Here is a 13,173-nt window from a genome sequence, read left to right on the forward strand (position 1 = left end):
TCATTCCCAGCCAAAGGGTTCTTTGGGGCTCAAAAAGCCAAATTGTGAATAACCCTACGAGCCCAGAAGCAGAAGGATTGAAACAATACAAGCCTCCACCCCCTCCTCACTAAATCCACTACTGCTTTTTTTCAACATGATTTAACAAATTCCCCAATATTTGCCTGGAAACTCCAATCCCTGGACAACTGAATGGAGATTTTACTGCCCATGTGCCTCTGATTACAATATATTACCACTAATGATAATTGTCTGGATTATACTTATCTGCTTCTTTGGCTAATAAACTATAAAAGACCACCAGTGAAGATGTAATAAAGTGCAGCTGTTGGAGCAAAAAAAAAAAAATTTAAAAAGCAAAAAAAAAAAAAAAGCCTTTTTTTTCTAGGTCAGAGCAAAGTTGGGAGAGCTGCCTGGGCGAGGGGAAGAAGGAAAACCTAACTGGAAATAAGAAGAGCTCCTCAAGGCAGCTTTCATTAATCTGGAACTTTTCTCCCAGAACCGTCGCTGGGGTTTATCTGCCAGCAGGACAAGGGGAGGGAGGTGCAAGCTCTGCATTTCTCTCCTGCATCTCATTAGCCTCAAAATGGACCCTTGGGCTCCCTGGAAATGTTCCTGGCCAGGGATGCACCTAGAAAGGGAGGAAGGAGGGATGGGAAGGAGTGTTTTTGTTCTCGGTGTGGTGATGAAGTTTCCCCAGCATGGAGCATAAGCTGGTTAAAGACACACAGGGTGAAGCTTTGCAGGTGCCAAAGGGCAGGAAAAGGGGGGAAAAAAACCTCTCATCTTCTGGCCCAATGGAAATTCAGGGTGTTGGAGAGGATTGCTGAGGCTGGAAAGCAGCCAGGAGGTTGGAATAAACATGTTGGTGTTGAACTAAGGACTGGGGAGATAACAGAGAGCCATGGAATGATGGAATGGGTTGGGTGGGAAGGGAGCTTAGGGATCATCCAGATCCAGCATTTTCCACACCTTCCACTAGGCCAGGGTGCTCCAGCCTGGCCTTGGACACTTCCAGGAATGGGACATCCTCAGGGAAATGCATCCCTCATCACCCTTCCAGCCAGGAATTCCTTCCCTAAATCCCATCCATCCCTGCCCTGTGGCAGTGTGTCCCCATTCCCTGTGTCCTGTCCCTCCAGCCCTTGTCCCAAATCCCTCTCCAGGAGCTCCTTTAGGCTCTGGAAGAGCTCTGAGCTCTCCCTGGATCTCTCCCTGTTCCTCTCTCACCCCCAGCCTGGCTCCAGAGGTGCTCCAGCCCTTGGAACACTCCATGGAAATGGCTTTAGTGTCCTGAATTCACCACCTCAGCATTTAAAACCCAAGGCAGGTTTGCAGGGAATGGGGTTGTCTTTCATTTCACCAACTAACACAAGCTGGGGGAAAAAAAAAAAAATAAATCCTAGAATATCTCAGAAACACAAGTTCTTCCAATTTTAACAGAATGCTGGAAGAAAAAGTTAATGTATCTTTCATGAGGACAATCTAGATAATAAGCAACACAATTCCACAGCAAAAGGCTGGGATTTTTTTTTTCCCTTTTTCCTTCTTTCTTTGTATTTTTTTTTGCCTTAAATAAGCAGGAATTTCTGGTGGTGGATAGAGGACCAAGGTAAAACTTGAGTCACCAAACATCCCCCAGACAGGAACACGTTGTAACCTCAGGTGTTAAGTGATCCATGAGATTTTACTTTCAGATTTGGGCAGAAACAACAACTTCAGGGAGAAAAAAAAAAAACCCAAAAAACCTAAACCACGACAACCCCTCCGTGTGTCAAAGCTAAACTAAAATTGTTATTCAGCAATTTACAACACTTACTGTCATATTAAAGTAATTTCATTTTATTTTTGCTTGCTGGCTCTGCTCCTGTAACAAAACAGCAAATCTCGGGATTTAAGGGGCTATTTGGGAGAGAACTGAAGTTATCCTTAGAGGTTCAGGGGTACAGCTTGTGAACCTGGAAAAGGTGGAAATTTTGCAGGCCAGATGTGACAAAACTGTAGGATTTGGGTGTTTTCCCCTCCATATTTCCCACCTCTCTGGCTACAAAGGCTCTGCAACCTCTCCTCCTCCTTTGCCTGGAAATATTATTTATAAACATGCAGGAAGTTTCACTTTCTCCTTTTTTCTTTAGGAAAATTATGAAAGGAAAGAAATTTTTGCTCAACCAGCCAATTTCTGACCCCCCTGGATGTCTCTCTCTGGTGCTCATGGGGAAATCTCTGGGTGGTTTTGTTTCATTGCTGGAGCAAAGAGTTGGTAAAACCCAACACATAATCAGGGAGAAAATCAAAATATTCATCTTTTGGGGTCCCTTGCAGCCTAGGATGCTCCATTTTATATCTTTAAGGTACAGCTGAAGGCAGCAGAGAGTCCAAGCAGCCAAAAAGGTTAAATTATTATTAATTAAGGTACCAAAAACAGTTGTTCTCCCTGATTTCCAGCCTCTCCACACCCCCAAAATTCGGGATGATGACAAACCCCCATGTGGCTGATGAGGTGATGTTTGGTACTCACTTTTTCAAAGGCTCTATGACTGTCTTTTGGATCTGATTCACCTGTGGAGAGCAAAAAGGATTGCATGTCAGGATTGTTGGAAAATCCCATTTGCACGAGGATGGCTTTGCACAGGAGATTTTGGGCACAACCACAGTATCCTTTAACCAAAAGAGAGGAAATTTCTCCCAGGTGCTCAGGGTGAGGTGAGAAATTGATGTGGGGAAAGTCTTGGGGATGATGATAAAAAGGGAAAGAGGTGAGAGATGAGAATTCTGGACGAGGGATGGAGGGAAATCACAGGGCAGGGTTAGGTGGGATTTTGGGAAGGAATTCATCCCTGTGAGGGTGAGGAAAGGCTGGGATGGAATTCCCAGAGGAGCTGTGGCTGCCCCTGGATCCCTGGAAGTGCCCAAAGCCACCCTGGGACAGTGGAAGGTGACCCTAAAAGAACAGAGTGGAACTGGACAAGCTCTAAGCTCCTTCCAACCCAAACCACTCCCCGATCCCAGAACACCCCCAGCACTCCCACTTCCCAGCCAAACCCAGCCCACCTTCTCCTGGTTGAAGGAATCCATCCTCTTCATGGCCGTGTCGAAGGCGGTGACCATCTCGAGGAAGGCAGGCTCCTGCTCACACAGCGGGTTGGCCAGCAGGTCTGAGGAGATCTTCACTGCAGATTTGGACATGGCTGGGTGGAAAAAAGAACAGTTAGGTTGTATTTCCCACATTTCCCATGCCCAGGCATCTCCACAGGGTGAAAATCAGGGGGTTGAGGCAGCCAGGAGGTGTTCAGCACAACCTTTCTGGAGAGATCTCGCCCGTGGTTGAGAGGAAAGCAAGGAAAAGCCACCAATTCATTCATGTAAACAGCCAGAGAAGTGTTTTTATAGAAGTTAAGTCTGAACCACTCCAATGTGAGGCTTGTGATGCTGCCAGAAATAATCCCAGGCTAACAAAAGCACTGTTCTCTTAAAAAAACCCAGAGATGGGGGTTTTTATGCATCTTCTCTCGACAGACTATTAAGTGTCACTCTCAGCCTCACTACAGCTCTTTCCACAACGAGAAAAATCACAGTCCATTAAGTCTTTCAAATGGCTTTACAAAAAAAAAAAAAACCATGTATTTGAAGTGGATTTAGTGGGAAAGGACCAGACTGGCAGGGCTGGGAGATGAGGTTTCTCTTTCCCTCTCCAAACACAAAGAGCAGGTACACAAGTGAAGCGTTTTTCCCTCAATAAGCCTAAATGTTGTGCCTGTGGAGAACCAGCCAGGGGGGAAACCGGAGTCCCATCAGGCCCTGGGAGTGCCAGCAAGAAATCCAGAAGCACCAGGTCATGGTGTGACTGAGCATTCCACTTGTTTTCCATCAGTCACATCCCTCTTTATCCAAACATCCCATTTTGAAGGGAAAATTCAATGACAGAACCACTACAAACAAGCAAGAAATCAGGGAAGGTACAGAATGGAAAGAAAAGACTAATAAAAAGGAAAGCATCAATATAAACAGGGATAAAATAGACTAAAAAAAAAAGAAAAAAAAAGTCAGAGGTACTAAAAAAAATGTTCTTTTTCCTCAGTGCTGGAAGTTATTCCAGTCGGAGATCACAAAGCCAGATGCTCGAGCCGTGCTACGGAGGAGCTTTGGAAAGACTCCCTCAGATATTAAAAGTTAAAGTCATCCGAATAATGGGGCTTAAGATCATAAATCAAGGGGTTAAACGTTCTGATTTAAAGGTTACACACAATTATAACGGAGAGAGCTCAGAAGCTGCAGAGCTGGGGAGCTCAGCGCACAACGAGCCTCTCACTCCGGAATAACAAAGCTACCGTATCCATCTATTATCCAAACATTAAGGCTTTAGGCATTTAAACCTTTAAACAGATGGGATATAATCCATATGTGTGACCACATCTGAGGAGGGATTTGTGCCAGAACGGGACGGAGTTAAGAGTGGCAGAACTCCTTGTGGCTGGAAGAAAAATTGAGTTTCCTTTCACAGGAGGGGATTGGGAGTGAACTGGAGGGAGGGAGGGAGGGAGGGGCTGGGTCATGGTGGGAGGTCAGGAATTGGGGGGTTTTGGGAATGTCCAGGGGGAATTTGGGTCAGGAATTTTCTCTGCATCGCTGATCTCACCTGTACAGAGCTGAGAAAGTGGGGTTTGAGGGTCCCAGGGTGGGGAGGAGACAGAGAAAAGGAGAAAGAGGAGAAGGAGAAGAAGGAGAAGGAGGAGGAGGAGGAGAAGGAAGAGAAGGAGAAGAAGAAGGAGAAGAAGAAGGAGAAGGAGAAGGAGAAGGAGAAGGAGAAGGAGAAGGAGAAGGAGAAAGGATCTCCTGTCACTCAGGGTGGATGAACTCCAGGAGGGTCTGCACTGCTCTTTGCTCACAAATCACTGAGATGTAGCCCCAAAATAAAGGAATTTCAGATTTTAGAGTCCACAACAGCTAGAGAGCAAACCTGAGCTATGGCAATCCTGTGGGTTCCCTGTGTCTCATTTCAATGAGAGCTTTCATCTCCAGTTAAAGAACATCCTCCTGCTCCTGAAGGTCCTATTTTGTTTGGAAAGAGGGTGGGGAAGGGGCTGAGTGCCCTCCAGCCATGGCACAGGGAGTGCTGCTCACATCCCATTCCCAGGGATATTTCTGTGCACAGGAATCGCTCTCATCCTGAGCTGAGTTTTTTGGGAAGAAGGTGGAGATTCGAGCCACCAGTCCCAGTTTTCCAGGGAGTGTTTGCAGGCAGTGAAGAACCAACCCTGTGAGCCTAGAGGGATGAGGCAGGAGGACACAGTGCCATGGATATTCTGGATCCTCGCTGGATCCAGGGCTGGATTTTGGGAATGGTGAGCAGAGGGATTGATCTGATTTTCCTTCAGCCACCCCTCACCACGCTGTGAGCAGCACCTCTCCCTCCACTCAGGATTTCAAGCCTTTAAATGAGAAATCAGATCTTCCTGGCTCTGGCCAAGGCTCATTTGTGACTCTGCCATGTAACAGAACGGAAAAAGAAAGTCCTCCCACAGCTCCTCTGGGACTTGAAATGCTCCATATAAACAACGCCCACTGCAAGGGAGGGGAGGGGAATCCTTAACAAGGAAAAACTTACCAAGGATCCCTGACAATGACCAGAGTCCTCGGAAAGGGCAGTTTTCACCCTGGAGAAGAGTCCTGGGTGGTTGGTGCCTTTCCCAGAAGGGTGGGAGAGCACGGGAAGAGCCAGTGTTTGTGCCTGGCAGTGTCCACACCCACACACCCACAGGTGAGAGGCTGCAGCTTCAAATTCGAAATTGGGAAGCCCCAAATTCACCTCCTCCCCACCTCCCTGCCCCGCTGTGACCCCAGTCCCACGGGAGGAGTGTTGGCCCAGCACAACCCACACCTGTTTGCGCTGGTGCCTCTGCCTTGGCTCCAGAGCTGTGGGGGCCAAGCAGGGATTGCTCCAAACCACACGCTGGGAAAAACTATCTGGGTTTGGAACAGCTCCTTGCTGCAGGTTCCTGTCCTGCTCAGATCAATGGCAGCTTGGATTTGTCCAACAAATCCAGATATCAACCCCAGATCGGTCTCTGGGCAGAGCAGGGTCTGAGCAGAGGGACATGAAGGACACCTGCAGGGTCAGATGTCACCCCAAACGTGCAGGCAGAGCTGTTTATTGCTTCCTCCATCGCCCACTGGCACCAGGGGAAGCCAAAACAAGCAGCCACCCAGGGAATGAGCTGGGTTATTCCCAAAGGAGAGCTGCCAGGGCAGCATTTCCAACGGGAAACACAGACAGCTGTGTCCACCTGTGTCCTGCAGACCCCAAAGCCTCATCCCACCTTCCTGGGGCTCCAGAGTGCTCCACACCCTTGACTGAACAAGCTAAAAAAGCTCTGCTGGCACAGTAGGCTCAGCCAGAGCTGCTCCTGCTGGAGAATGAGACCTGGAATAATGACTCCTGATTTTTATTTTTTTTTCAGTGGCAGAAAGTGAGGCAAAGAAAAGAAAGGGATTTGTCCAAGGCCACAGAGCTGAGGAGACAGGGACTGAGCCCGCAGCACTCCCTGTGTTCCCTGGGCTGAGCTGCTGCTCGCAGCCCTCTCGCAGATGGCCTTGTAACTAAGCAAACTGAGTGGGACTGAGCTCTGGATTTGTTTTCCAGACTTGTCACACATTACTCATGTGATCTCGAGAAAAGTCACTTCATCTCTCTGTGGCCAAGTTCACAGTCTATGTATCCTCCAGTCACTTACCCAAATCTGCATCTGTGCTTTTCTTCATATCCTTCTGAAGTTTTTTGGTCTGATCTTCCAATCTGAAAGATGGGAGGAAGAAGGCAAAGTCGGAATCTTGGAAAGAAAGAAACCCAAGTGTATCATACGTGCAACAAATCATTTACGGGCTGAATATGCTGGCTTCTGGTGGGAGTTAAAAATATCCAGGCAAGGCTCGATGAAGTTCAGTGCAGCTCAACCCTTTCGGGTTGTTTTCAGATGGTTTTTAACCTTTTCAAGTTGGTGATCTCTTATTCATAGTTCGCATATTTCCTGAAAGTTCTCCCACTTAACACAAATGGTGAAGCCAAATGCTTCCAGATGATCCCTGTGAGCTCCTGTGACACAGGCAGGGTGACAAAGCCCCTCCTGGTCCTCAGAGGTGTTGGGCTGCTCGGGGACCCTGCGGTTTTTTGGCGATTTTACACCTATTTTAGAGCTGCCATCATCTGCAACCCCACAGCAAATCCTTCTCAGGACACCTTTGAACACCCAGAGAAACGCTGAAGAATTAGAAATTACAGGGCAGCGAGGGATTTGCTCACTGGGAAGAGCATCACTGGCTAAAATTCCCTGGGAAGATGCAATGAGAGGACACAGCAGGGAAACACGCAGCCGGTCCTGTCTGACCAGTGTGGCTGATACTCACTGCTGCAGCTTTCCATATTCCCTTTCAAAGTCTCTCTCCACCTGTGGAAAGAAGAGATGGAAATCAGCTCCAAGGGACTGCAGGGCAGCCTGGAGAGGCAAAGGCAGGGAGAGCTGTCCCTGGGAAATGCTGAGCTGTGCCCAGGGAAGCTGCAGGTTTAATGGGAGTTAAGCCTCAAAAGCAAAGGAAGTTTGGGGGTTTTGAACTCCAGACTCTTGGGGTAAAGTCATTGCCACCAAAAATGTCAGCTCCATCAAGGATATGCTCCAGCACAGGGATGGAATAAATGGGAATGCTGTAAAAGCAGGGAGGTCACAACCCAGCATGGCTCAGTGTTCTTCCCAAAAACAGAGAGAAGCTGCTTCTCCTCCAGCCCCACCAAGGACACTGAGGTGGGTCAGGCTCTTTCCTCCTTCCTCATCCTCCCATCTCCGTATTATCCACCCCCTCCACACTCTCCTTATCCCTCCAACAGCTCCCTGCCATGAAATTCCTGGGCTGGAGCAACAATCCCAGCGGACTGTGACACCTCAAAAAGGGAGGGGAAACCTGTGCTCCGAGCTCAGAGCTCCAGCACAGCCTTCTCCCCATGCTACCTCAGAGCCTGCTCCCTCCTACTTGCTAGCTGGCAGCAAACCTCCAGCGATAGGAGATATTTTAAGGAACTTTCTTTCCATGCTGACTGTTTTAACACACTTAAAACATTCATTCCACACCTCGTCAACCAGAGAAGCAAATGGATTTCAATTGACCAGCCAAGAGTAAATCCATGCGCGTTTGTTGTCATGGGATCAGCGCTGGGTTCAGTTGTGTTGTCAAGCTCCCGTGCTATTAAGGAAATGCGGAGTGCTGGGAGCAGCCAGGACTAGAAGGATCCAAAGGTTTGTTCCAATTCTTCCTGCTGGCCCCGAAATTTCAGTCCCAGGGTTGACGCGACACCAGAACGCTTAATAGGGACGTTTGCTTTTCGAGCAGAATTGCTGGTAAAAGCTTGGGGGTTAAAGACAGAGCTCGGTTTTCTCGAAATCTCCTTTTTCAAACACCTTTTTGTGCTGTACTCAAACTCCACCAGCCTGATCCCAGGGCAGGCAGTGACCAGCCACATTCCATCCCCATCCCAGCTCCCAGCTGTCCGCACCATCCGCTCCCACCATCCGGGGGATGCGAGCTGGCTCTCCCTCTCTCTCTCTCTCTCCCCCCCTCTCTTGCTCCAAAAAACCCTCCCCGGAGCTCCAGCTCCCTTTTCGTGCTGCTAAAATTGGGTGCTGGAGAGAACAGCCACGGAGCAGCGTGTGGGGGCAGCTCACACGACTTGTGCCTGGCGCTCTGTGCTCCGCAGCAATCCGCGGCAGCTGGCAGGTCAGGTAACCAGCACGTAGTAAAACTCACCCTCCATCCCCGGGCCTGTTCCGGCTGCTGAAATATCCAGGGAATATTGCACTCTATTTATAGGCCTTAGGTGTGAATTGTTTTGGTTGCAAACCACGCAGGGTTCGGGCTCGACACAGAAATATGCCCCCCTTGAAGGCTGGGGGTGTCGTTCCCTTCTTGTTCCCTTGCTGTGTTTAGGAGGATCTGCTCAGCAACTGATTCCTCCGAAAGCTGGAGGGTTTGGCTGTGAAATACCTGCAGATATTCAGGGTTTCTGTCCCTTTTTGCTGTCAGATTCGCCCATTTCTGTGCAATGAGCAAAAGGCGTTGTTGTTTAGTGGATACAGAGCAGCTTGTGGTGCCTAAAGGGGTTCCAGGAGAGCTGGAGAGGGATTTGGACAAGGGATGGAGGGACAGGACACAGGGAATGGGGACACACTGCCAGAGGGCAGGGAGAGATGGGTTTGGGGAAGGAATTGTTCCCTGGGAGGGTGGGGAGGGGCTGGGATGGAATTCCCAGAGAAGCTGTGGCTGCCCCTGGATCTCTGGAAGTGTCCCAAACCAGGCTGGACAGGGCTTGGAGCAACCTGGGACAGTGGAAGGTGTACCTGATCATGGCAGGGCTGGGATGAGATGAGCTTTAAGCTCCCTTCCCACCCAAACCATTCCAGGATTTTAGAATTCATTCCATAACTCCAAATCCTCCCCACCCTGTGATCCTCTGGCTGCTGCAAACCCCCAAACCCCCCGAGCTCCCCCAAAACCCCCAAAACCCCCAGCCCAGCGCCAGATCCCCACGGGATCGAGGTGGCTCCACACAGAGACACTTCAGCTGCCTGGCCTGACTCACATCCCCAGCCCCATCTGAGACAGCTGCCCAAGGATTGCTCTTATTTTTCACGCCCACAGGCAGCAACTGGCTCCCAGTCCCCACAGTCTGGAGCTCATGGAGCCTCCCAGTCATGGCTGGAGCCTGGATATCCCACAAAACCAGCTCCCAGCAGGGCCCCCTGTGCTCTGGAGAGGGAAAAACTCATCTCTCACATGCTCCCACCCAGCAGAGCCGTGCAAGGAGGACAAGCTGGGAACGTTTTGCAGAGCACACAGTATTTCCCATTCCCAGTAGCAATCCATGGTCACACACAGCTGACAGAGGCTGGGGAGAGGATTATCACGTTAAGAGTAACGAGAACAAGAAGTATGGGCAAGAAAATTACAATAACCTGAAGGGAAGTTTCCATATGATTAAAATAATCCCACAGCTCCGCAGCCTTTTTCTGAAAACTCCGAATCAAACCGTGCTTGCTGTATTGAACCTCTTTTTCTTCCAGGCACAGGGGCTGGGAAATGTAAAAATCGCTCGTCTCGGGGTTTTTATTTAAATCTACATCAAGAGCCACGAGCTCTCAAAAGCTTTGAAATAAAACAACGTTCTCTCCTTCACCCAGTTTTGGGGTTTTTTTGTTTGCAAACAGTGGGATAAGATCCCTCCTGCTTGATCATCATCACCACGGTGGTTATGAGGCAATGGAGCAACACCAAATCCAACACTACAAAGAGATGGAAATAAGGGATGTGAGGAATATTCCTATTCCTCTGGGGTTCATGTTTTTTCCTGAAGGAGGAAGATGAGATTATTTCTGCATCTTGCAGCGGTCTCAGCCTCTTCATGGATTTTGGGGAAAAGAGGGAAACATGTTTCCTCCTCCCTCCTCTCCAAAGAAAAGAAACCCATAGAATTAGGCTGTGAATTCTGTTATAGGATGGAATTTCTGCTGAGCTTTTGCCATCCCATCAAGAGATTCAAGGTAAGTCCTGTGGGTGAATATCCTGAGGCAGAGCTGCAGGGTGCAGGTGGATCTGGGATGGCATAGACTTCACCCTGCAAGCTCTCCACATCCCCATCCTGCCAGAAAGCTTCCCAGGAAGGTGCAAAAGGGAATAAAAGGATGTACCTCCCACCTGCAGGGACCAGTTTGGACAGAAAAGATTGAAGTGAAAATGAGCAAAATGATTTAACTGGCATCACTCAAACTGACCCCACCATTCCTGTGACACTCCCCCCACTGTTTGGGGATTTCCAGCTCGCTGGTGGAGCCCAATGGAAAGGTGCTGACGGCCCCAGCTGCAGTGGAATCCTGCTGCTCACAGAGCTCCTCCGGCCGACATCCCTGGGGAAGGCAGAGCTGCTGGGATGAGTCAAGGAAGGGAGGTTTGGCAGCTCAGGTCTCCCCTCCCTGCCAAGCTGACTCAGGCCAGCGAGGAGGTGGAGGAGGGCGAGCTGGTCTGAGTCAGCCCAGGCCAGAGCAGGGCCGAGGGAAGCAGGGAGGCAGAAGGGATAAATCCCGAGCTGCCCCGGCTCTGTGCCCCGAGGGGATGCAGGGCAGGCTCTGCTCCCCGACTCCCTGCCTGGTTGGATCATCCCAGCCCCGGTGAAGGGCAGGGAACAACCTCGGGGGGACGCAGGTGAACTTCAGCTGGAGCTGCAGGAGAGCAGGGGAGACGAGACAGAGCAACCTCTGCTGGGAGCAGAGCTGTCCCCAGGGAGGGGATAACATCTCTGCCATAAGAGGCTGCGTGGCCGAGCAATAAACATGGAGAGATATAATTCTAACAGGTTTAACTCCTATCACTGGGCATTAGTTTAATTGGGCTGTGGGCCTCTGGCCCTGCTGACAGCAGGTCCTCTCTGAGCATTAGATCCTCCCACCCAGCTCCCCGAGCCCGGTGACAGCTGCTCTTTTCAGGGAAGAGGAGGGGAGAGATTATGCTGTCTGGAATTGGATTTGCCCAGGTTAAGGTGGAAAAAAAGCAGAGGCATGTCTGGGGAGGGGGTGATCACCTCAGTTCACCAGCTGATATTTTCTACCGGGGTTTTCCTTCTCCCTCAAGAGCTAAACTGTGGCTGACACCGTGCCCTTCTCCAAAGGATCACAAGCGAGTGGGCACGGGGAGTCATGACTAATTCCTCGGCAGTCCAGGCAAATTGCTTTTCAGGACTACTGCCGGCCTAGATCTGACACCAGCCCCAGCATCAAGACAACAAAAAAGCCTCTCTGGCTCGCTGAGCCTCTCGGCAAAGCCATCCCCCTCTCCTGACTCCAGTCCCAGGCCTCATGGAGAGCCAAGGAAGTTACATCCTAACAAATGCTTTTTTTTTAATCCTTCCCCCTCACCATCCTCTTTTGTGGTCCGGTCCCTGTGAGTGGGAGATCCTCTACCCACAACCACTTCCCTTCCTGATCGGCTTGGGATGCAGCCCTGGCGATGCCACACCTTCCCACTTCCTGCGGCGGGCTGCAGAGCCCAACATCTGGAACATCCCCGACCTTGGCTGCTGTGCTGCTCCCTAAAGCCTGCACAGATGGAGCGTCTCAGCCTGCAGCTGGGAGGTGAATTTGGGGGCCTGCAGCTCGCTGGAGCTACAAAGCAACTCCATCCCTTCCACGCCACGGCATGGAATGCCTGATCCTGGGGGATATCGGTGGTTTCCTGCTGTTTGTTCTGCTTTGAAGAGCTGCACTCTACACTTAGTGTGAAGTCCCAAGGCTTCCTGTTTTCTGCTCTCCCTGTATCTGCTGCCTGGAGAGCAATATCATCATCATCATCATCATCATCTCAGGGCAAGTGGAAGCCATTTAGAAATCAGCTTCCAACTTTGTTGACACAAAATCCTGTCCTTGGGGAGCTGAGGGAGGAAGGAAGGAAAAGGAAAAGGCCTGGAAACGCTCTGGGTGCTGAATGAACCTCTGCCTGCCAGATATTCTGAGCTGTTCTATTTAATACACACACATGTATATGTAAGCAAAGCCTGCCAACTGCTTCAGAACAGCACATTCCAGCAGCTCTGGGGAAGGGAAGATCTCAAAGGTGCCACCGTTCATCTGCAGGGAGCCCAGGCTCAGGGATGGCTGATTTTAGGGGAGACAAACCTCTCCCAACAGCGAACGCAGCAGGAGGTGAGGGAAATCAGAGCGAGGAAATGTAATATATTCAGCTGGGATGTGAGAAGGGGTGGGCTGGAGACACCCAGCAAAGCTCACCGAGACACCCAGAGCTGCAGAGCTGCTGGTTCTTGCACCAGCCTGGAAGGACTCTGCTGTTGGGAACACTGGGGAAGGGTGAGAGGCAAAATGGCATGGAGCAAGGAATGTGGAGGCTCCTGGCATGATCTGGGAGGGCTGTGAAGACCTGAGGGATCACAGGCAGCAGCACCTTCCTGGTGGATCTCCAGCCCCTGGAGAAGGGCAGCTGAAATCCCATGAAAACCACGGGGGAATTTTACCAGTCCTCGTCTTCGTCGCCTGCCTGGCTGAAATTCTGTACTGACAGTTTGGAGCTGTTACAGAAAATTGCTGCTCCACGGCAGCAGACAACCACCAAATCCTTTAAAATAAAACA

At 50.1% G+C, this 13,173-nt stretch overlaps 1 protein-coding gene across 1 annotated transcript in view; it reads right to left on the reverse strand.

The window, feature by feature from the left end:
• The window catches only part of BIN3 (bridging integrator 3), a 38,263-nt gene that overhangs the window by 14,262 nt on the left and 10,828 nt on the right, over positions 1-13,173 (reverse strand). Inside the window, exons 3-6 of the mRNA XM_085080900.1 lie at positions 7,402-7,442; positions 6,732-6,793; positions 3,052-3,188; positions 2,519-2,559 (exon numbers count right to left, since the gene is read on the reverse strand). Of these exons, the coding sequence (XP_084937026.1) occupies positions 2,519-2,559; positions 3,052-3,188; positions 6,732-6,793; positions 7,402-7,442 (281 nt within the window). The remainder of the gene's footprint in view (positions 1-2,518; positions 2,560-3,051; positions 3,189-6,731; positions 6,794-7,401; positions 7,443-13,173) is intronic.

Source organism: Lichenostomus cassidix, chromosome 22 (genome assembly GCF_008360975.1).
Source record: "Lichenostomus cassidix isolate B80296 chromosome 22, HeHo_3.0, whole genome shotgun sequence".
Taxonomy (NCBI): domain Eukaryota; kingdom Metazoa; phylum Chordata; class Aves; order Passeriformes; family Meliphagidae; genus Lichenostomus; species Lichenostomus cassidix.